This window comes from Lagopus leucura, unplaced genomic scaffold, assembly GCF_019238085.1.
Source record: "Lagopus leucura isolate 7727_CA_CO unplaced genomic scaffold, USGS_WTPT01 Super-Scaffold_100157, whole genome shotgun sequence".
Classification (NCBI taxonomy): domain Eukaryota; kingdom Metazoa; phylum Chordata; class Aves; order Galliformes; family Phasianidae; genus Lagopus; species Lagopus leucura.
Window position 1 is genome coordinate 31,546,854 of NW_024962334.1, and position 24,703 is coordinate 31,571,556.

The window sequence follows — 24,703 nt, forward strand, 5'->3', positions numbered from 1 at the left end:
TTCTGCTGGAAACTGATAGTAATTTTCCTGTATAAGTGAAGACTGCCTTCAGCCACTCTTTTCTTTGTAACTTCACTAAGAACTTTAGTATCTCATTTCAGAGGTATTTGATGGGGAGGGCAGTTATGTCCATGGATGGAGTAAGTAAATACGAACTGGAATGGCTGGACATCCTGGTTTAGTAGAATAGGCTTTGAATTTTTACTCGCATTTGTTCTGCTTCAAATTACGTAGATTTTAAATGTTGGGTTTATGGGAAGTTTTGAGCTGTTATTGCTGTTTCTTAAAATTCTAGTTTGTTTTAACATCTTTGAGAGTATGTAGCAGAAAACAAGTAGGTCAATTCTGATATTGGAATGCTTTAATATCAGTGAAATCTGAACTTTAGATAACTTAAACCTGCAGTGTAACCTGGTGTTGGCAGTGGGTAGTCTTGCTGGGCAGCGTGGTGCTGTTCAGGTGCAGAACTGTCAGAGAATGCAAGCGACTTGCTGATACTTGTATGGCAGGTCTGGTGAGATGTGGCAGCACCTGTGTTTCTCTTACTGATGCCTGAGCATAAGGGGAATTTCAGGTAGAATCACAGCATAAATATTTTTGCATTATAATTTTTAAGCAGTGCACAAAATCAGAGGAGAAAACAGCTACAAATCTAGGTGCTACAAGTCTTTGCATTTGTGTAAATCGGAGGGAAAGTGGCTGAGCTTCACAGAGCAAGGTGTGAAGCTGATGTGCTTAGGTGTCCTAAAAGCTCAGAAATTTGCCAGACTCTTTATATTTTGAGTGCATGTAAGGCAACATAATTGCAGAACTGAGGCTGATGCAAAGTTAAAGAAGCTTTTCAGCTTTGCATTTATTTTTGTGCTTTGCGGAAGACAGCTATTGTAAAAAATGACCTCTGTCCAGTATTGGACAGAAAGAAAATAATAAAGTTGGAGTATGGAGTATATAAGCAACAACTTCTTTAAAATGTATTTTTTACTGAAACAAACAAACAAACAAACAAAAAAAAAAAGCAGAACAAAAACGTAATACTAGCGGGGTGTTTGACTCTGTGAAACTAATGCAGCTATCAGGATGGTTCGATGGCAGTGGTTGCCATTCCAAGTGCATTCTCAGGGCGTTCGTCAGAAATTTTTGATGAAATATTACTCCTCCTGTGCTCATCCTTGGCAATAGTTATTCCCAGATGTATGTATTGCCAAAAAGCAGTGAGGTGAATAAGACATGACTGTAAAGTGAGGGATATTTTTCTCTGGTAAGAGATGGTTCATAGAAGTTTGATGAAGAGACATGACCAAATTTTTCTTAGAGTTGAATGCCTGTTTGCAGCTCTATGCGTTCCACTTGAAAATTTGCAGGTAATTTTATTTATGTCAACCTGAAATTGTGGTCACAAATATACAGAGAAGATTTTTTTTTTTTTTTTAAATCTTGAAACCTGTTCTCAAATTCCTTTATCAAAACAGACAGCGTGGCTGCATATTTTCCTTTGTTCATTGGACTGTGTTTAGCCAATGTATCAAAATGCATGAAATTATTTGCTGTGATTTGAGCTTGCCATAATTTAAGTTGCATTTCAAACACTCTTATGGTTTGAAACATAGCACAGATAAGCTGATTTTCACCTTGAAAATGCTTGTTCAGCTCATTTAAATGAATGGTTTAAATAAACCAAAAATGCTAAACGTGTGAGCCATTTTTAATCTTTATGTCCTGGCACAAATTTTCCTTCTGATTCTGTAAAGGATTGGATTTCACTTTGCAAGTCATAAAGTCTCTGCAGCATTTTGCCCCGGCTAAGGCTCCTGCCTTCAGAAAAGTGAATGATGACCATCATTCCAGATACCAGTCAGCATCCATACTTTTAAGGAACTGCTAGAACTAGTGATGACTCTGTCCCTTGGATGTTACAAAATTGACAGCTTGGATGGCGATTTATGTGATATTATCCATTTTTAAAGCTTTTGCACGTAAGTTTTCTTGATGTCTGATGAAGTGATATTTCATCAGACCTGAACTGCTGATGGTAAATGCATCATCTTCCATTCATTTTATAAGTACCTCTGTTTTACCAGCCATCTTCAGGGCGCCCCATCAGTAGCTATACCAGATGTGATGACGACGGTTAAAGAAAATTGCTTTCATGTATTTTTTTTTTTATCAGTGGCTTACAACCCTCAGTCCACTGCTCAAAAACTGAGCTTCTTTTTAAAAATGAAACAAGAACACAGTGCCTTAAAAAAAAAAAAAAAGGTAGGACAACAAACAAATAAACCAGAAAAAAACAAAACCCCAAGCCAAACCAGCTTTGCTGTTGTAATGTGCTCTGCAAAGCACAATCATTTTGTAAGTAAACCTTTGCAGATTAGGCTGTAGGACTGGAACATTCTTCTGAATTGCAGTTTGGTGGCTGATATTTCTTCCCACCTTTGCCTGTATAGGAAGTGGAGCACTAGGAAGACTGAGACAAATTGTGTAGATGCTGAATAGGCAGCTAAGCTTCTGGTTGTTTTGGATACCTGAAAAGGACAAGCATTTTTTGGCTGTTTAGATCCCTACCCAGCATGGCCTGCTAGGTTTTCTATTGAAAACCAACATTGAACAAGTTTCTCCTTTACATTTATATATATATGTGTGTAAAATACTATATGTGCAATCTTTTTGAAAGACACGAATAGGATATCTTAATAAGGGGCAAGGTAGATCAACTTCAAGACAGCTTTAAGGAGGCATGGTTTAAGCAAACAAACAAAAACACACCCTTTATTTTTTTAGCTTCCACATTTTCAGTTTCTCAATCAGAAAAAGCAGCCATTGAAGTTCAGTGCAAGAGCCAGTATGCTCTCACCACAACTGGTGTTGTAAGTAGGGTAACTCACAGATGTGTATCTTGCTGTCCCAGCTTCTGATCTACAGGTGTGACACTCATCTGAATTCTGGTACAGTGTTTTGGAAGGGCTGGACAGCATTTATACTCAGGAGTGGTGTTTTCTTTAGAAGGCAGATTTGTTCAGAGGTTTGATTTATTTGGAAAACAAATACAACTACTACTTACCTTACCTTGGTCTTTTCTGTGTTTTCCTATGCATCTGTTTCTTCAGATATGATACGTTAGAGACTGAATCTGGGCAAGATGGAATTGCACTCACTTGGCATGCCAGCTCTTATGGGTACAGGAGAAACACGAAGAGAGAAGGCTGGTGACTGAAAAATGTGACATGTAGTATTTGTGTTGCAGTGGTTAAAGTTGCAGTGTTAATTCATAGGCCTTGCCTATGCTAGATAAAAAGCCACCTACGCTCGGGTGTATTAGTGATACAGCTTTGTGGGAGATCTGCTCTGGGAAACTAGGGACAGGGTATGGTAACATATGCCTCTGGGTCATGGAGTTCTGTTTTTCTTTGTGTTTGAAATGCAGTCAGTGAGTCTTAAAGAACTCTGATTTCATCAAGGAGCCAGCGCTGTCTTTAAGAGTTGTTTCAGTGCAGTCTGAAGTGTTACCTGATCTTGCCCTGGCAGGCAGTCATCGGGTAAGGTTTTAGCAATGAGGTGTATGGGGGGAGTCTGAGGTAAGCACTGGTATTTCAATGACAGAATTATTTTTGATCAGAGAAGGGAGGATGAAGAACATTCTGAGTTCAGGTTCCATCTCCTGTGTGAAGCTGCTGCAAGAGTTCAGGTACAAGTCTGTGTGCTGCCTTCCCTGTCACTGAGATAGTGACGTGCCAATGGCAGGAGGACAGGGTGCCACCTGTTAGCTGGGGTGTGCAAATGCTGAGTGAGTGCAGAGAGTTTGGGCTGCAGGTGTGTGCTTTGTGTCAGAGAAATACATTAAGTGGTAACTGTGTAAGTAATTGAACTTAAACAGCTCTGAGTTGTAATTTTGTCTCCGAAACACTGATGCAACACAGGAATTCCCTCCGAGCATTCCTGCTGTTCCTTTTCTGGAGTGGTGAAAGGTGACTGCCGCACACTAATGCTCAGAGAGTGGCTTTTTTGTGTCAGTCTAGCTCAGCTTGGGCACTGCGAGTGTCTTATTATTAATTTTTATCCAAGGAAAGTAATAGATGTTTATTACTAAAGATAGAAAGTACTCGGTGATGCTGGGTTCCAGGCTGGCATGTAGTAAGGACCTTTTAGTGTCTGGTGATGGAGACATTGTGACAATGGGTGGTTTTTACACAATCATAGAGTCAGAATATCCTGGTTTGGAAGGGACCCGTAAGGATCATCGAATCCAACTCCTGACTTCACACAGGACCACCCAGAAATCAGACCGTCTGAGGGTGTTGTCCAAATGCTTCTTGAACTCCTGCAGCTGGGTGCTGTGACCTCTGCCCTGGGAGCCCAACCACCTGACCAACTGCTCGACTTTCAAGAAATGATGTAGCTGTGATAGTGAACTTGTAACTGTATTGGTGGATACACCTGCAAAATATTCTCATTGAGAATTAGAATGAAGCTTGTAATTGGTGAGGTTGGTATGAACTAGGGATTTCATCAATCACCATCATATCTGTAGTTTTATCCAAACTGCTGAAATCAGCATAAACAACAGCTTGGTCTAAACTCTAAGCATGCGTTATTTTACTTGATGGTTTGCCATGCCATTTCTCTTCAGTGACGCTGTGTAAAGAGAAGAATTACCTCTTGCCAGAAGTACTGGCACTATTACGCACAGCGTAGGAGCCTGAAGTTTCCATCCCATTGGATTCCTCAGCTCTGTGGCTGCTGAAGCATAGCATGGCGCAAGGCTACAAAGCCCTGAGCCAGGCTGGAGCCAGGGGCTCTGCAGGGTGCTCTGTAGGCACGGAGTGGAGCTGGTCCAACTCCAGCAGGACTGTCAGTGAGCTGCAACAGGAGCCCTGGAAATGAGCTGCCTCTACGCAGCCGATCCGTGGTATGGGTTGTGCTGAACAGCAGTTGCAGAGAATGCAGTGCAGGCACAGCAGCTCAGGTGCAACTCTGCTTGGGTTCGGTGTTTTATATACAGTATCTTCAGTGACAGAATTGAAATTCTGGAGTTACAGAACGATATTTGTGGATGTAGGCAGGCTACAGTCTGATTGCTCTATTCTCATGTTTTTAGCATTTTTAGTTTATATCCTGACTGGATTGTGTTTTCTTTTTGGGCAAGCTTTAAAAATGGAGCCATGTCTCTGACTGCTGGCCCTAAGCATGATTTGGAACAATAGTGGACTGAGAATAAAATAAATGCTTGTCTTCTTGGTGCCAGATGTTATCATAACATCTATCCAGTGTTGTTCTCTTTTCCATAGTCTTGCAAATGCTAGTTTGGATTAATTAATCTTTCCTGTCAGTGAAGTTTCTACAGGAAATCTTTACTTCCTTTTTAAAACTAAGCAGACTGGGAGGGATCGTACTCATTGCTGAGGCATATTTGGCAGACTAAGGTGAATATTAGGTGAAGCAGGTATACGTTATAGTTCTGTGCCCATCTTTCCTTCTGTCTCTTCTCTGAAAGAGTGATCAGGAACTGGAGTGGGCTGCCCAGGGAGGTGGTGAAGTCACTGTCTCTGGAGGTGTTCAAGAAGCATTTAGATATTATATTAAGGGTCATGGTTTAGTGGAAATATTGGTGGTGGGTGGATAGTTGGACTGGATGATCTTGGGCATCTTTTCCAACCTTGGTATTCTGTTTGGAAACTACCTTGTGGTCTCCAGCCTTGAACTATTAATTTTTAGATACTGCTCCATACAGCTGCAGTTTACACCTCAGTTTTCTTCATCACTTTTATTTATTATTACCCTCTGTATACCTAGGCTTTTCTGGGGGAAAAATAGGGAGGGAATCTGTTTTTCCTGCTGATTTGTTTTCCACCCATCTTCAATTCTTCGCTCTTCATGAGGGACTGTTCTTGTCCTATTCAGAAGAAAGTGTCTCAGTGGATTATATCTGATTAGCTTTGTAACTAAAAAGTGGAATATGTCATCCAATGCAGAGATAATAATGAGGAGATGATAATCACTGACCTTTCAATGAGTTCTTGAAACCCCCTTGCTGAGAAAGGAGGGAAGACGTAGAAAGGAAATGTATGATGCAGCAACTTAGTGTCTGAGGATGGGGTAAATTCTGGTTGTGTCTGACTGCAAATAGGGAACTAAAGCTTCCAGTATTCCAGTATGATCTTAAACTTAACATTTCCAAATGAAGAAAAAAATATATCTGTTGATACTTGATATACTTCTAGATGTATATTTATTATGTGGAAAAAAAAACCAAGTATATATTTGCTTACCAGTTTAACTTTGCAGCTGCAAGTGAACATTTGAAAGGTAAAATATTTAGTTACAACAATTATGTGAATTTATTAAGTACACAATGTCATATGTTTAGTTGTATACAGAAATAGCATTGCAACATCTTTATTGCCAATTTTGTTAAATTATTATATTTATATTCTGATTTATTATGTTTGTATTTTGTTCATTAGAGAAAGCAACCAGTGAGATGAACACTGCAGAGGACTGGGGCCTCATCTTAGACATTTGTGATAAAGTTGGGCAGTCACGCACAGGGTAAGTGATTTTTAGAAACTGTCCCCCACAAACATTAATTTTGTTATTTCAATCTTATACTCAGATGAGAGGAATGAAAATTTTGTTTTGTGTAGACTATTGAAGCAGCTCAGTTTAATTTACTTAATGCTTTTACTGGAGTAGATTTATTACAATGAAAGAAAAGTATGGATTTTCTGCCCAAATATTTTACAGTTCTTTCCTTATCTCTTAAAATCAGGAATTGCATACAGCAGTTTTTTCACCAGTGTAAAAGAATAAACAAGCTGATACGTTTTATCAGTGTCACTGTAAGTCCAGCAGACATCATCAGTATTTTTTTCTTGTACAATCATAATCAAGGATCAAAGTGACCTCCGGAGGTCATGTGGTCCAACCCCCCCTATTTGAAACAGGTCTAATTAGATCAGGTTGCTCAGGACTGTGCCGAGTCTTGAATGCCTCCAGGAACAGAGTTTCCACAACCTCTGTGGGCAATCCATTTCAGTATTTAACTTCCCTCACGGTAAGCAAGTAAATAAATGAGTGATTCTACTATATATTTGTAATTTCCCTTGTTCCAACTTGTTTGTTGTGTCTTACCCTATGACTGCAGTTCTAACAAGAATCTGGTTTCATCGATGGCCTCTGCTTAAGTAGTTGTATAAAGCAGTAAGGTTTGCTTTTACCCCGTCCTTCTAAAAACTGAGCCCATATGTTGGTGTCTTTTTGTTTGTGACTCCCCTCTGGCCATCTTGGTAGCCCTCCACTGGACTTGCTGCGGTGTGTCAGCATCTTTCTTGTATGGGAGAACTCAAAAGTGGGCAGTGTCCCAACGTAGTCTTACAAGTGCTGTATAGAAGAATGGAACACTTCCTTGGCCCTGCTGGCTGGCTGTTATTACTATGGCCTGATGTGTTTGGTCATCTTTGCTGCCAAGCTGCTCTCCTATCACCCACTGGTTCCTGCCAGCCCTTCCCTGTGGAGCTGCTCTTTGGGCAGTCAGCTCCTGGCCTCCACTGGGGCAGTCCACCCCAGATGCAATACCTTGCCTTTCACTTCTTTAATTTAATGATCTGGTTTGCCCATTCTCCTTACTGTCCATACCCCTCTAGTAGCCCTGCTCTCTGGTATATCAGCTGCTTCCTCCAGCATGCTGTTGTCAGGAAAGATGCCTCCTGTCATCTAGATCATTACTGAAGACATTTAGCAGCACCAGTCCCAGGAATTCCCTGAGGGACACCACGAGTTACTGCCCACCAGCTGGGATTTGCACACTGCTGACAAATCTATGAACTCAGCAGTCCAGCCAGTTTTCCACCCACCTTATCATCCTTTTATCCAGCCAGTATTTCACCTGTTGGGGATAAGGAGAACTATACGAGATATGCTGTGTCCAACACTTTATTGAAACTCAGGTTTAAAGCATTCTCTGCCTCCCCTTTTCCTCACCACCAGTGTCTTTGTACAGTAAGCAGTGAGGATGTGTATTTCTCCCCCTTGTTTTGAGAAACTATTGTCTTACATCAGGGCTTTAAGAAATGCTCATTTGAAAAAAAAAAAGTGATTAAATGAAATGCATCTTTAATACAGACTATTCATGCTTTCATTACTGATCCTTTAATGAGCTATCTCAGAGACATTATGCAAGCCTTCTTTTTTTTAATACATTAAAAGTTAAAGTATAATTGGAATAGCAAGTGAAAAATATGCCATAAAGATGATATTTTGGTATATCTGTTTTTGTTCAGTGTTGTGTTAGACTTTGGACAGTTTTAAATTATATTTTCCTCAAGCATTCCCTGTAACATTTCAGGTAAGGAAAAGGTTCAAAAAGAGAGCTATGCCACTGATTCCGTTCCAGGGGACAGGTTCACAAATTAACTTGTTCCTTGGGATTAAGAGTGGTGTCTGGAGAAGTATTTATGAATAGCAAGGTATATTGAGACTTCTGTGCTGTTGTGTGTAACTCCAGTAAAAATAAAAACTGGTTAGTTGTTAATAATGTTTTGTGTTATTCTCTGTATGTGAAATGTGTTTCTATTCCATGTATGTTGACGCTGAGTCTGCAACAACAGTATTATTGAAGACCTCAGTATTCTATTTCACCACTTTTGCCCAGGCAAAATTCAGCCTACAGTGGCTTACCCTAAACAGTGCTTAAATGTATTTAGCTGCAAGAGACAGCTGCTTGGAAATGCAGATAAAGCCAGTGATCTTCTGGCAACATCCATGACAGCTGGAATTTCTGTTACGATTTTGAAAACGGAACAAAACAAAACAAAAAAACAACAGTGGTTTTGTCCTGCTGTGACTTTAACCTTTCTAATACTTACCCTGCTTGTAATATGCTGCCAGCTGACTCACTGCTGAATAGCAAGCACATTCTGTTAAAAACTTGCTGATAGTGAGTTTTCTTTGTTTGTATGGATTTTGTCATGGTATAGCAAGGTAAAGCAAGTCAATGTTTCCCATTAAGTTTAAATCAGATAAGCTACACTTAATAACTCTTCTGCAATTTAAGTTATTGTGGCAAGGAACTAGCTTCTGCTTTAGTTTTTTCACCAGTTTTTGTCTAATGCAAACTGTTCTGTTTGGCAGAACCTTATACTGTATTGTCTCCACTTTATTGATTTTCTTTTGTACAGTCTTTGAATAGCATGCCTTTCAACATTTTGAACATAAACCACCATACACTGAAAGGGATTATTTTCCTTTATGAAGTGTAACATTTTGTTGTGTACTGTTACATTGTACATTGTCTCATTTATCTGTTTGTTTGCTTTCAGAGTAGTTGTTGGAAAACTGTTGTGCTGCAAATACTTTTTTTCTCCTGAGATAAATTAATGATAGTTTAGTAGCGGAATTGCTAGCTGGATACATACACTTGTGCTACTGTATATTGCTGTATATTGCTGTAGCTTGGTGACAGAAAATCATCTTCTAATTGACTCTTCTTTGATCCAACCAACGAACACAGTTTTATCAAGTTGGAATTCCACCAAATCTCCCTTTTTAATTGACTGCTTTCTTAATTTTTAGTGAAGTTCAAAAACTCATTGAGTAGAGTTGATACAATTTTCATAAAAAACAGCCTAAAGACAGTAAATTCAGTAATATTTTGAATAATGCACCTTTTTACATTACCATGTGTAAAGTATTGCCACGTGCATTGTGGAATTGGATATTGTATTGCATATCAGCTTCTGAGAGTGATCTAAGATGTGGCTGAGTCAATAGCTTTATAATCTCTGAATGCTTTTTGGTAAGTAATGCAGTTTTGCAGTTGCATCGTGCATTTTTTTGCATCATGTGTTTTGGGGACATTGGCAGTATCTGAAACTGCCGAGCAAGTTGCCTTTTCAACATGAAAAGATGTGTAAAACTAAGATTGTTACCGTTAGATGCAATTTGTTTTTCTGCTTTTTTAGACAACGTTATTGAAAGCCTGTTTATATTAAAACCTTTCATTGTGTTTTACTTGTGTTTTAGATCATCTTAGTACAGGGAATGTACGGATTTTGCATCTTGTTGGCTTGGAGTAGAAATGCTGTCACAACTTAATCAGTACTTTATCAACTCTTAGGAAGACAACGTTATGATAGTGGAATTATGCTTGCAATGGATAAAAGGGAAACGTAACAGTTAGGATATGTTCTAGTATGAGGTGCACCCATCTTGCATTCTTATTTGTCATACTTCAAGGCTAATACTGTAATTGTGTGCATTTGGTTTTGACAGGGTGGTAACTTTTGTTTTAACCTAGTTTGTTTGAAACAATCACTACCTCAATTTTTCTGTAGGAATATTAGTTAATAAAAATGATGGACTGGAAAAAAAAATGAAGTCAGCGAATGAGAGAAGACAGCAATGGCTGAGGAAATAGAAACATTTGCTGCAGCACTCTGTTGGAGGGAAATCTGGATGTAGAAAAGCTGTCACTCAGGAATGGTTTGTCTGTTTTGCTGGTTGTGTAACTTTGTGGTTCCTTGTGGGTTGATTACGGAGCAGGGATTCTGGTCGGCTGATTCTCCTTGGTTGTTTCCCCGCCTCTTGTACAAAAGCAGTCTTCCAAACTACTTCCCATCTTTTTTTGCCCCCAAAGTTACTCACTGTAAGCAACATGTTGCGTAGTCATCACAGTGTGTCTCACAGAGTGATCAAGATACTCTGCCTTACTGGTTTCTAATGGAGCAAGCAGAACAGCTGAGTCACCTAGGTAGTCTTGAGTCTGATAGGCAGTTACTTTGGATAATAAACAGAGAATAAATTGCTGACAAAGTAGTATTTTAGCTTCCAATTGCAGTTAATGTATTTGTTAAGGAAGTAGTGGATGTACCTACCATTCAAATGCATTATTTTACTCTCTAAAACTGAATTTTATTGCAATGTTTTCTGAATATATTATGTAGTATGTAATCAATGTATCAAAGTTTCTACCTTATCCTTCCCAACCTTCCACCTACTGATTTGTTACCCTCCCTCACTGTGCTGCCTTTGAAGCTTTGATTATGAAGTTATTAGAGCAGAATTGCAGGCAAATGTTTGTGAAGCATGGCCTGGAGAAAGTGCTTAATAGACAGAATTTTATTCTTGTGGAACGCACGCCTCTCATCTAATTTCTGCTTAGTGCTTTTCATCATTTCTTATCTAAATTGCATGACAAATTAATTTGAAATGAAAGTAAGGATATTTGTTCTGTCTACAGTAGGGTTACTTGAAGTTTAATCGGTGAACTGAGCATTAGTAAGCATGATTTTTTTCTTGGTGTAGAATTAATCTGAAGATCTTTTTAAAAGCATTATGAAAAAGCAGTGACATTCAAATATTGATTGTTTCTGTTAAAAACATCTATTTGCTCACATTTTTGGAAGTTCTTATGAATTACTGTGGTTTAGTGTTTTTTTTGTTGTTGTTGTTGTGGGTTTTCTGTTCTTTTAACATTTTTCAAAATTGTATTTGACAAATATGGAAGATCATTTGATTTTGAAACTTTATTGTCACTTTATTACTTTATAGAAATAGCTTCCATAATAACATCGTCTTAGACTAATGGTGTTGTGGTCCTATTCCTGGACTGCTAAATTCTTGATTCTGTAGCCTGCTTTTGTAAATGCTGGCTTGGTAATTAATGTCCATGGTTGTGCACACTGCTCATAAGTTAATGCAGTTATTTATATATAATGGCGTTCATTTAGAAAAGAAAAAAAAAAACCAAACACCACAGATATTTTTGTAAGTTTTATCATGTATTCTTTCTCAGGTGTAATGAACAGGAGAAGTCTTGGTTAATTAGTAGGTAATGAACGGTGCTTGTCTTATGGCTTTCATTTGTAATAATAATTAGTTATATGAAGGTATACACTGAACAACATGTAGCCTTGCTACGTGATAGCATTTTCTATAATTAGTACTACTAAACATGAGAGAGACATTTCTGTAAAATGTAGACACTGCCAAATATAGTATAGCCAAGCAGTAGTGTAACTTATACCGAAGTTTCATATTAGTTTGTGGATATCAGTTCCATAGAAAACTGGTTTTGCTCCCAAAAGTCACTGTAAATACTCCATAAATGTGTGAAATCCCTTAGTTTAAATGTACCATTCTTTTTCCCTCTTCCCCTGCTTTTACCTCCTTCGTGGCTGTTCAATAGATGGTGTTTGTATGTTCTTGATAATTCTGCTTCAGCCTTGCTCAGCGTTCAACCACCTCCAAAAATGCAACTAAATAACTGGAAGGCACAAAATTTGAAGTACACTGAGCAGTGTCTGAAAATCTGCTCAAGTTGTTTCTTGAATTCCCTTTTCCCATTATGTCTGTGTAGGGCAACATAGGTAGAACTCGAATTTCATATTTAACTCATTTGAAACACTTATGTGCAATATCTAATGCTGGTTTTTTGTTTTTTTTTTTTGTTTTTCCTAAGCACTTACTGGTTTGCTGTGTATTTTCTCTATGAGTGTTATATAGATTAAAACTGATTCTGAGGAGTCTAGTGGTGTTCTTTAGATGTGTATGTGGAATATAGAGGAGTTGTAGATTTTAAGGAAATCTATGTGTAGGTAATTATCACCCTAATTCATTAACTAACTATTAATTACTCATGCTGATTCTATATCTGATAAAAGAAATAAGGTTCCTATTACTTGTTAAGTATAGAGAAGGGTGTGTTGAATGTGAAGCTAGGCTTATTGAGGGGCGACTTTTGCCAGTAATTGATGAGCATGGGGCGAATAGTAGTCTCAAATTAAAAAAATAAGTTCTTTTTGATGTTCTGATAACTAAGGAAGCTAGCAGTCCTACAGACAGAAGTGACTAGAACAGCTAATGGTTGCTTTTTTATTTGTTTTCATTATTTATTATAATATTTTTTATTTGATGTTACCCTTATAAGACACTGAAGAATGTACTGGCTGTGTTCAGGAGAGCTGCCTGCTGGCATTGTCATGCATTCTCATGTGTGCAGTGAGGAATGTGCAAAACTAACTTGAAAGCTGTCTTGTCTTGCTCTAGGCCTAAGGATTGTCTTCGTTCCATTATGAAGAGAGTGAACCATAAGGATCCCCATGTTGCTATGCAGGCTTTAACAGTAGGTTAATTTCAATGTAGTCCTCTTCTTTCCTAAAAAGCTGTATTACATGAACTCTGAGTTTTAATCTTTCTTTCTTTAGCTTCTAGGAGCATGTGTATCAAACTGTGGTAAAATCTTTCATTTAGAAGTCTGTTCAAGAGACTTTGCCAGTGAAGTAAGCAATGTGTTGAATAAGGTAATGTACTGCATTGATTTATATGATTCATGTAAACGCAGAATAAGATTGATAGCTGGGGTAACCTGAGATTGGAATGGAGGACTGAAAATTTTGGGAGGAGAATACGAGGAAAAGAGGAGATTTTGAGAGAAACATAAAAGATTAGTGGGAAGACTGACTGAGAAATAGCTTTGTGGAGTGAGATTCAGTGGTAAATACCTACATTCATTTTCACATTCAATTAAAACAATAAAATACTACGTACAGACGTGCAGTGAAATGGAGATGATAACAGGCTTTTTTGTAACTTTGTATACTGTGTTTTGTGGCTAGTCCATATTGCTGAAGTGCTGTACCCAAAGGTCATTAAACATGACACTGAACGCTGGTATATTCTTCTCCCTTTCTAATAAAAGTTATCACTTATTGATGTACATGTTTTCAAGTGTACATATAGCTTATGTTGGAAGTAGCATGAATGTATGTGAAATTAAAGAATTAAGAGCATATTCCTACATTATTTAATTAATTTTTATTTTTCTATAGGGTCATCCAAAAGTTTGTGAAAAGCTGAAAGCCCTTATGGTGGAATGGACTGATGAATTCAAGAATGATCCACAGCTTAGTTTAATATCTGCCATGATAAAAAATCTGAAGGAGCAAGGAGTTACTTTCCCAGCTATTGGTTCACAGGTATAGTACTACAAAAGTAGTAATACAAAAAATCACAAATTCTTTTTATCCTCAGTTTTGGATTTTAGTATTTCTAGTCTTGAATACTATAATGCGTTTGGCAAACAAAATGAAATTTTTCTTGTCTAAGTAAAGCATTCACTTGAGGGCTGAAATGCTCTGGCTTTTTTTGATTTTTGTATCACCAATCACAGAATCATAGAATCAAAGAACATCCTGAGTTAGAAAGTTCCATCCAGTTCCAACCCCGTGCCATGGGCAGGGCTGCCCCCCTCCAGCTCAGGCTGCTCAGGGCCCCATCCAACCTGAATTTGAACACCTCCAGGGATGGGGCACCCACAGCTCTCTGGGCAGCAGTGCTGGTTTCTCACTGTCCTCTGAGTAATGAATTTCCTCCTGAAATATAGATGAATACAAATCTAGATAGTGAATGTTAATGCATCCTGACAGTTTTTCAATGATTTTACTTCTACATCTTTTATTTTTGTCTAGGCTGCTGAGCAGGCAAAAGCAAGTCCAGCCCTAGTTGCCAAAGATCCTGGTGCAGCAGCTAACAAGAAAGAAGAAGAAGATTTAGCTAAAGGTGAGTCCTTTACTTGCTGACCTAAAGAATTTGAAGGTAAATATCTAATAAAATGGAAACACTTAGGAGCAGAATTTTTGCTCTACAGTTGTAAAACGTCATTTAATTTGTTATCATATTTTTGCAGGAGAGGTAGAAGTCGGTTACAGTGCAGCAGGAGTGGAATTATACTAAATATTTTCATAGTGTTAAGTTTTCAAGTCATTCTACACATTTATATAGGGGATTTTCATCTAGATAACTCTTCTTTTGTAGCAATTGAACTGTCGCTAAAAGAACAAAGACAACAGCAAACAACACTTTCCAGTTTGTATCCAAGCACCTCAAGCCTTTTAACAAATCACAAACATGAGGGCCGAAAGGTTCGTGCGATCTATGATTTTGAGGCTGCTGAAGACAATGAATTAACCTTTAAGGCTGGAGAACTTATAACTATCCTTGATGACAGGTAACTTGAATAGAATGCCTATTAGAAGTGTATTAGACTTAAAATCAGTCAGGAGTAATGGTGTATGCTATGTTGGAAACATACATTGGAATACAGTTGCAATAAAATATGTTTATACATTAGATATTTTATTTAATGATCTCCTAGATTTTTGATCTACAAATGTAATTACGTAATTATTATTATATGAAGATGTCTGCATATATGCAAATTGTGTTTATGTACAAGTAGTATAAATGCCTTGTACAGTGCAGATCTTGGGAAAATTCCTTGTGAGCATGGGTTTTTAATTTTTACTTTTTAAAATCTTGCAGTGATCCGAATTGGTGGAAAGGTGAAACTCATCAGGGTATAGGACTGTTTCCATCTAATTTTGTTACAGCTGATCTTTCTGCTGAGCCAGAAATGAGTAAGTAACGTTATATTTATGTATGTGTGTTAAGCCTTGCCTTGGCTCATGGGATGTATCTGTAGTTGTACACAATCCGTGTTTGCATTCCCTTATGATAGAGTTAGGTCACAGTTCATGTCATATTCACGGTAAAACTGAAGAGCCCTTACTATGCTCTCACTGTCCCATCTTTGTGTGCCAGTCTGTGGCTACCAATGCTGGTGTCTGTTGAAAAACAGGATGCTACCTACAGCTTACAAGTCATTAGCTTCCTTGAGACTCGTTTAACAATTTACTGACAGCTAGAGAAAATTTGTAAAAATTAAAAACAAAAAAACCCCCAAAACCAGCAGTTTATTCCCTAATGATCTTTTTACCTGGTTGCAATGATAAGTAATTAAGAAAAAACTGAAGGCCTCTGGTCAGTTAGTGATATTTGACTGAGAAAGAAATTTGACACAACTTTCAGTTCTATACTTGACTCTGGGAAAAAGAGAACGGTTTCGTTGTAGATGATTTTCCCAGTTTTCTCTTACTTTTAACTCACAAGCCCTATTTCTTCCAATATCTCTCTTAGTGTGTTTTCTTGATGGCTTACTAATAAGTGTAATATAGAGGGAGACTACAACAAAGGCATTTACTTTCCAAAATGTGCTTCTATTGACCTTATATGAATTGTTGATTGATTGTAAATGAGTTTGTGTATGAAAATACTTTTGTCCTTCAAATGTCAAATTAATTTTTGTTTTTCAGTTTCAGATACAAAGATCTGCAGATGTAACATGCTAGCTCTGTAACATTGCCCTTGTTTTGTTTATTTTAAAAAATAAGAGCTGCCTATTTATCTTACAGTGAAAGTTGAGAAGAAAACAGTGCAGTTCAGTGATGAAGTTCAAGTAGAAACAATAGAACCTGAGCCTGAACCAGTTTATATTGATGAAGTAAGTGTGAAACAAATATTGATTTTTCAACCTTTTACACTTAAACATGTGATGTTAAACCCTTTCATCCTGTATCTCAAAAGCAATTTGGACTATCAAAAGAATGTAGCCAAAAAGAATGAGGCAGAAAAGTTGATTATCTGCAGTGCCCTAATGTGCTAATGTATCTTGAAGTTCTTAGGAATTTATGAAACTGACTTGGGAGACTTTGTTCAATTCAGGGCCATGGTTCAGGACTTGTGGCTGTTTCCATGCAAACTAGGTACTTGGCATGGAGTGATGCATTTGCTCTAAAGTTGTGCTTTAAGTACTTCTAGATACCTCAGATACACCCATTTTAAGTGCTGTCTTAGATTTATTTCCAATATAACCACCATTGTTTTCCCCCTCTATGAAAAATCTTTTTCCTTCTCTGAAAACTGTGAACTTGTTATTCTAAGTAATACTTAATAAGATTCACGTGATTTCAGCTCAGTGATTCTGCAGAGCACCCAGGAGCCCCTCACACCAGGCTGTTTTTCCCCACTTTTTTCTTTCTCCAAGAGAGAGATCTGTTCAGAATTCTTCCCTTTTTCTCCCATGGCTTTCTACATCTTTCTCAACTTTTTTGTCATTGTTTTGTGAAATGAAAATTTAGTTACTGCCTCCCTAACATCCTATTTGTCCTGCCTCATCTATCCCTTTCTCAAATACTTTTCCTTCTAAGAGATATCTGTAAGTTTGTATGGTACAGAAATGGCTTATCTTGGGCCTTGAGGTGTTGAGGTGCCTTCCAGCTTTGCCTTCTTTGATTATATTTTGTTTTATATTTAAACTTCCCATAGTATAATCTTTTAAGGAAGTAGTTAATTTGGCTTGTTTCCCAGAGTTCAGAGGAAAAAGACATGTTTTTAGTTTCCTCTATGATGCTGCCAGCATAACTGCCCCATTATAGGCTATTTATTTGATACACTCAGCTAAGAAGTAATTACTAATTATTTATAAGTAATGTTTGGTTAAGAAGTATAGTTTATAGCAAGACATACTTTTCAAAGAGTTCATACATTTTAATTTTTTCCCCTTGGTATACGTAAAAATATTTAAATGGGTTAATCAGCAACGTAATATACTGAATTAAACCATACAACCCCTCTGAATATCATCATAAAAAAACCCCTTCCATATATATTAATAACAGCACTGTTTATGTGCTGATAGACAGCATGCACAAACAAAATGTGTGTTTTTTTCCAGTGAACGTAGTTGGAGTACCTATGTCTTTGTTCTAAGTACTGTGTTTTCTGTCAAAACAATTGCACTAATCCCACTAGGTGGTAGTGTTGCATATGTAATAAGTAGAGGAGACCCAGAAACTCTCCTGAAAATACTGTTTAGAAGGATTTTAGAATTAAAGGGGTATACTGCACATTACACTTGTTGCTAACATTTGTTTTTAATCATTTTGCTCTTCCTTATTCAAACATCTTCTTTCCTGTGAAGTAGCATATGTGATTTGTGTTTTCTTAAAGCTGAAAGTGCTAATTCTTCCCTGTTCCCTCTACACTAATTATGCAATTTATGTTCCAGGATAAAATGGACCAGCTCCTGCAGATGTTGCAGAGTGCAGATCCAACTGATGACCAGCCAGACCTCCCAGAATTACTTCATCTTGAGGGTAAGAGAATCTTAGTTTTGTTATTTTCATCTTTAGTAAATACCCAAATCAAAACAAATTGAAACTTAGCTGAAACTACTTCATATGTACAACACGATCCTGCCTGAAGAAACTCTTTGAGCCTTAACTGTCATCTTCCTTCCTATTTCCCACATCTGAGAGACTGAAGTGCAAAATTTTTATTTAAAAAAAGCCCACTCTTTCTCTCAGTGAAACTGCATTAGAGCTTTTTTCACTTTTCAAGGCCCAGGAATACTTAATTTAGTATTCTCAGATTTATTTTCCCTCGTGGAGTAGCACAGCTTGAGTTACAAAAGGCGTGTAAGGAAGACTCCATGAGAGGAAGAAAAATACTACTGGGACTTAGAATAGACCTCTGGTTGTCCTATTTGCTTTTCACCTGCATTCATGTTTCTGTTGGATTGTATTGTTAAGAAGTGCCTTATAGAGTACTACAAATATCTTAAACTAGTCCTTTACACTCAGATTTATTCATAATACCTCTCAAAGAGGCATTACAGACTATTCTGCCTGGGCTGATAAATGCAACAAAGGCTTTAGAAGGGAAGTTTGGAGAAGGAAGTAAAGAAACTTACTCACTACGGAGCAAAACATTGGTTTAAATTTACAATCCAGATGGAAACAGACTTTGTTAAGAAAATGGCATATTCTGAATGAATCTAGATGTCTAGAGACTGTGCACTTTGCATGTAGATTTTTCAACTATGAATAAAATAGGATACTCTCTAAGTTCTTATTAGCTGCTTAAGTTTACCAGCTGATCCTGATTTATGTGACATCTTTGTCCTGATCAGGAGATCTTTTACATGCGTTTTCAGTATGAAGTGTAAAATTGCAGAAGTGATGCCTCCATCTTGAAGCCAAAAGTGCCATTGCTGATTTCATCAACTTCATAAGGGAAATTCAACATCCTCTTACCAACCTCACTTGCCTCTTGAATCCAGATAAAGTTTTTGTTTCTGGATATTCAGAATTCTGATACTTTGTAATTGTTTGTTTGTTTGTTTTTATGCAGTCTTATTTATTCACCAAATAAGACTGAGATATTGCTTATTAAGCACATCTCCCAGTTATTAAATAGTTCATTGCTTCTTTGTGTTGGTTTTTACATGTAATGTCTTAGTGATTTGTAAAAACCTTACTCAACAGGATCTCTCTCATCCAGTTAGGATTACAGTGAAAGAGCAATGTGCTGTGTCTTTGATGTGCAGGATTTGAACCACTGCAATCTGTTTTCCCCTTAATTGTTCTCGTAGGTGATTTCTGTGTGGTACTGTTAATTAATTATTGCACTAATATTAATTTTTCTTTCCTTTTTGCTTTTTTTTTGTTTCTTCTTTTTGATTTTCACTTACACATTTTTATCTGATAATTTTCTTTAAGCTGTTTTCTTACTGGATGCATAGAAAACTTTATTTATAACATTAAATCTTTTGATGTTCTTCTTTTCTAGCAATGTGCCACCAGATGGGACCCCTCATAGATGAAAAATTAAAAGATATAGACAGGTAAAAAAGTACATATGTGTTTTGACTCAAGACTCATTCTTAGAAATAAGAGTGTTGCTACTCAGTGATAATCCTAATTGTTTCTGTGGATACTTGCAAAGTAAATAGGTGTATTTACTAGTAGCTGTGAGGAGGTATGAGGGATTTCTTTTCCCTGGTCTCATCATATGTTATAGTATTCTGTCATTTGACATCATGGCACTCAGCAGACATCACTTCACAGGTAGCAGGAGTATGTTGCTGATCTCCCCTTGTGAAAGTTGCCCTATATTGTCTGTTCTGTGTTGAAGATATCTGAACTGTAGAATAAACCATATTACCTATTTTCTAGGAAACATTCAGAACTTTCAGAGCTCAATGTTAAAGCAATGGAGGCTCTTTCTTTGTATAACAAATTGATGAATGAAGACCCAATGTATTCCATGTATGCAAAGCTACAAAACCAACAGTATTATATGCAGTCATCCGGTGTTTCTGGCTCTCAGGTATGTACATAAACTTTAATAGCTGCTGACATTTTCAAGCATATACTAAGCTGCATTTGACTTGCTCAAATGTTACTCAAGTGTTTTATTTGCAATATACTTATGTACATTCCTGGAATAAATGTATACTGAAAATTGATTGATTTTGAAACTACAAGTTCTATATAAAATATGGTGATATGTGCTGGTTGCAAAAAGGTGTGTATTTTCTCTTTTTGCCCTGCTGCTGCTGCTGCCTCTTCCATCCTAGGAGCTGGAAACCTGTGCATGCTCAACACTGCATTAATAAAATCATCTTGCTCCCTTAGAAGTATTCTCAGTGAACAAGAAGTTCTTTCTCTCAGCACATTATAAGACTAGAATATTCTGTGTTTTCAGCTGCGAGCTTTAGAGATACTCCTTTTACCAGTTCTAACAATTCCAGTTCTTTTCTGCTCGACTAGTTTAGGTCAAGGAAAAAGTCATGCATAAAAATAAGCAGCTGAAAAATTAAAGCTTATCAGGCCTTTGCATTGTTGGTCAAAGATCAATGTCATCTGAGGTCTATGGATCTTAAGGGCTGTCTATCACTGACTTACGTGAACTCAGTTATGTATGAGACCTCACAGTTTCTTCTAGTATTTTTTGTTCAGCTGGATAATTCAGGACTGAACAGTAGTGTAGGTTTTAAAAATGTGCTCATGATTTAGAAATATCTTCTGTCTACTCTAACTAGTTACAAAGCTGTACCATATTCTCAATTGAAAATAAGACCTCAAGACCTCATTTTGCGCTCAAACAGTTTCACAATAGCACTTTCAGCATTTACTTGCATGAAATTGTAGGTTGGCTAAGGATAGAAAAGTAATACGCTCTTGACTGTTTTAATGGCTCTAACTTATTGGAAGTTCTCTGGGCATCAAAAGTACTCTTCCTTGGACTGCTGTTTGTTACACAACATCCTCAGTATTGTCGTTCAATGGTAGTAGTTCTAGTTAGCATGAGTGACGGTCATTGAAATAAAATGTGGAGTACAGGCTGTCCAGTAAACTGTCTGACTTTTTTGGTACTGGAGTGTGAGGGTAGCAATGTAAATAATCCTTTGGAAATCTAGGTTTTTTTTTTTTCATACTGCATCACCAAACGGGAGACAATCAACTGGCTTTTATTAAAGTATCTGTAGGTTAAAGGGTTCAAGAAAATGTCTTTATGTTCTTCAGTCAGTCTTTAACTACCAAAATTTTGCTTTATTTTATTCTTACTATTCCTTTATTTAACTTTCTAGGTTTATCCAGGGCAACCTCAAGGTAATGCATATTTGGTGGCAGGGAGTGCACAGATGGGCCACATTCAAGGTTATAATCTTCCTCCAGAACAGCTCTCTTCTCTCAGCCAAGGCACAGTTACTCCATCTGCCAGCTCAGTACTACCTGGTCAGCCTGCACAGACGTCGTACACAAAGTAATTTTATGTATTTTCCTACTTAGGCTTAAATCAGTGCAAATACAAAAGACCACAGATGATATTTTAAGGAGAAAAAAATTGTCTTGTAGAAGTGTAATTTTAATCACTGCTGAAGTCTGCTTCAATTAGTAGCAATTAGTTGCAGTGGTGCTTTTTACTGGTGGTGTGTGCTTTGTCAAAATTTCTGACAAATTTCAAACATTTCTATGTGTGGGTATGTGTCAGTGGATATTTATATACATATATATACACACACATATTTGTCTAAAGATTATGTGGATGTTTAATGATGAAAATTGTCTGCTGCTTTGTCTTGTGTTATTTCTGAGAAGGTGTAGATCACATCATACTAGCTTCAGAATTCTGCTCCTTTTGAGAATGAAGTGCATGGGCTCAGAATACTCAATAAAACTATTGAGTGGCTGTTATGATAAGAAACGGAAAATGGATGGAGTTCTGGATTGCACATTTAAAATATACTATAGATTCAGTCTAATTCAAAATCTAGTGTATTTGGTGTGTTTAAGTCTGAGGAGCGTGTTTTAATTGGGATATTCATTGTCTACAAATTTAAATATGCAACTGTCCAGAGCTGGAAGGTAGCTTTTCCTATATGTTTTTATATAGCACAGTTAAAGCAATACATAACTTTCTGTTTGTAAAATGTTTTTGAACTGACTTTTAAAGTTTTCATTTCCTTTTATTTTTCAGTGCAATGGTTGCTGGAAATACTTACTCTAACCAGGCTTCAGTGTATAGTCCACCACCTGCTGCTGTTGATGTTGCTGCTTATCAGAATGCTGGAACTAATATGTCCCAGGTGCCAAACTATAACTTAGCATCTACACCTCTGCCACAGACAGCTGGCAGCCAACAAGCACCTCCACAGCAAACACAGCCTCCACCTACTCAACAGCCACAGCATAGCTATTCACAGAAGGCTCTGCTATAGGATCCGGGACTTCTGATTCCTAATCTTCTTTAACCTCTGCTAAAGGCAGTTGACAATGCTTTGAGTTTCTTCCTTTAATCTCTTAAACTTTGTTTATCTTCAGCTTAATAAGAATCTATCTTGGTGAACAAGTTCAATTTGCACTGACTTTTTAGGATTTTTTTTTTTAATTTTGCAGAGGAATGGATATATTTAGGACACTTAATTCCTTTTAAAACGGCTAAAAATTGGTACAAGATTATTTATGTCTGGTAAAATTGGCTAGTCTGTGAAAACCTCAACACTTGCAAACTGTTGTGGAATATATGTTATGTACATATAGTGTGTGATTACAGTAGTGGCCATTACGTATAGCTATGGTGATCATGTGAATATATTTAACACAATGTTAAAAAATAATTTACATAACTATTTTATTTTAATCATGAACTGACAACCATGTTTCATAGTTTTACCTAGTTTTATGACAGATGTGATGTCTTTTTCCAATACAGGACAAGTGGTAATTCTGCATATCATGGTTACCCTTACAGACTAAGGTCTATACATGAATTCCAAACTTACCCAAGTCTAGGTTTTATTACTTCCTGAATAGAATACAAGGGTGTCATGACTATTAGATGGCTTTATCTACCAAAGCAAACTAGATAGCTAGTAAATGATTTGGGGGATGATAACAACAAGTTGTGATTCTGCTTAACATGCAATTAATAACCTAAAACTACTATTCAGAGGCTGCTAAACATATCATGGGACCATGCAACAGATCAGAATTTTGCATATTATCATGAAAAGCACATAATTTATTTTTTTCCAAGTTGATTTTTTATAATGACAACGAGAACTGTATTCTATGTGTGTTGGTAGAGAGTACACCAAAGACAGAGAGAAACTGAGTTGGAGGAGAAATGGTGGAGTTAAAAACTGGAACGTGCAACATGAATAACACAACTTCATTCAAGTCTTCTTAATTAGAGAATTAATGGAGAATTATGGACATTTAAATCACTTTGCTGAACAACCTTCAGGGCTTCATTTGATCTCTAGTGGCCTTGCTTAGCAATTTGTTCTATTTGCTGTTTTTACACAAACACTTCTGCCTTAAACATCTGTTAATTTTTCAATTTCCAGCTGTTCTGCCGGTTAAGTTTATTAGTCCTTCTGCAGTGTGAATAGATAAGGCCTCTTAATTTTGTTGACTTTCAAATCTGAATTTTCTTCTGCAGCAATGTGCATTATTTGGAACCCTTGCATTTCTCAGAAACGTAACCAGGTGTCTTTTTGAGGCATAATATTTTCTTTCTGCAGCAGTGGTGCTGCAAAAGGATTTTGGTAATGGAAATGGAATTTTGTTATGCCTGATCAGAGTTACTTGTACAAAAATTGGTATTACTTTGCATTTGTATTTGATCTACTAATGCATTCTGGTTTCCTCTTACCTTTTCTGATGACTCTCATTCCAGTTACAGCAATACTATGTGGCTTCAGCATCAAAGCTGTGTTTTCAGTCTCCTTAATGTATGTGCCAGAAATTGTTTGCTTTTGTGTACTGTATTTTAGTGTGATACTTCTGGAATTAAATGTTGCAATTGTACATTATAATGTAAATTAACCTCAGTAATCCTTATACTCCTGCTCTATGTGTTACCTAACAAATCTTTGTTTCACCTGTTTAGTAGAGCTGGTGTTCTGCCTCTTAATCCTTTTGGAAGGCTGATTTTGCCTAACTTTGTAGCCAGGTGGTTACAAAACATGGCCCTAGCTGATGTGTTCCAGTCAGTGATTTTCTAGCCAGAACAGCTTGTTTCTATACTGGAATGTTCGTGTTTTGGTTTGGTTTTTTCTTTTTCCAGAATTCTTAAGCTCGCTCACAGACTGTATTTGGTGTTAGCACAAAAGTCTGTGGAATTTGGAAGGTAACACTAACAGCTACAAAAAAAAAAGGGGGGGAGGGATGAAAGTCCAAGGATTTGTATAATAGATCATTTTTAATAGATTGAAGACGTGTTTGTTTGTTTTTTTTTTTTTGTAGAAAGGACATGCAGTGTCATTTAGATAGTGTTCTCTGCATGCTTTAGCTATCTTACTGAGAAGCAGAGAAGCAGTATTTAGAAGTGTGTAATTTCTGCCAGAAATGTAAATAACCTCTACTCCATACTTCTTGTGCCCCAATTCAAGGAGAAGCTTAAAGCCCAGCTGACTTTAACAATTCACATTCCTAGTCTTTCATGCATTAGTTGACTTAAAAAAAAAATTTCGTTGACCACAATTGGTGCTGATTTTAGGTTCAGTCTTAGCATCCCATTTTTA

General features: G+C 37.1%; 1 protein-coding gene across 1 annotated transcript in view; it reads left to right on the top strand.

Annotated features, from left to right (window-relative positions):
* STAM (signal transducing adaptor molecule) overlaps positions 1-22,861 on the top strand; it is a 28,949-nt gene extending 6,088 nt beyond the window's left edge. The window contains exons 2-14 of the mRNA XM_042889079.1: positions 6,459-6,543; positions 13,039-13,114; positions 13,197-13,292; positions 13,821-13,967; positions 14,460-14,550; positions 14,806-14,998; positions 15,313-15,407; positions 16,242-16,330; positions 17,897-17,984; positions 19,459-19,513; positions 19,845-19,998; positions 21,263-21,438; positions 22,153-22,861. Coding sequence (XP_042745013.1) covers positions 6,459-6,543; positions 13,039-13,114; positions 13,197-13,292; positions 13,821-13,967; positions 14,460-14,550; positions 14,806-14,998; positions 15,313-15,407; positions 16,242-16,330; positions 17,897-17,984; positions 19,459-19,513; positions 19,845-19,998; positions 21,263-21,438; positions 22,153-22,393 — 1,586 coding nt within the window. The 3' untranslated portion in view covers positions 22,394-22,861. The remainder of the gene's footprint in view (positions 1-6,458; positions 6,544-13,038; positions 13,115-13,196; positions 13,293-13,820; positions 13,968-14,459; positions 14,551-14,805; positions 14,999-15,312; positions 15,408-16,241; positions 16,331-17,896; positions 17,985-19,458; positions 19,514-19,844; positions 19,999-21,262; positions 21,439-22,152) is intronic.
* The last annotated feature ends 1,842 nt before the right edge of the window (positions 22,862-24,703 follow it).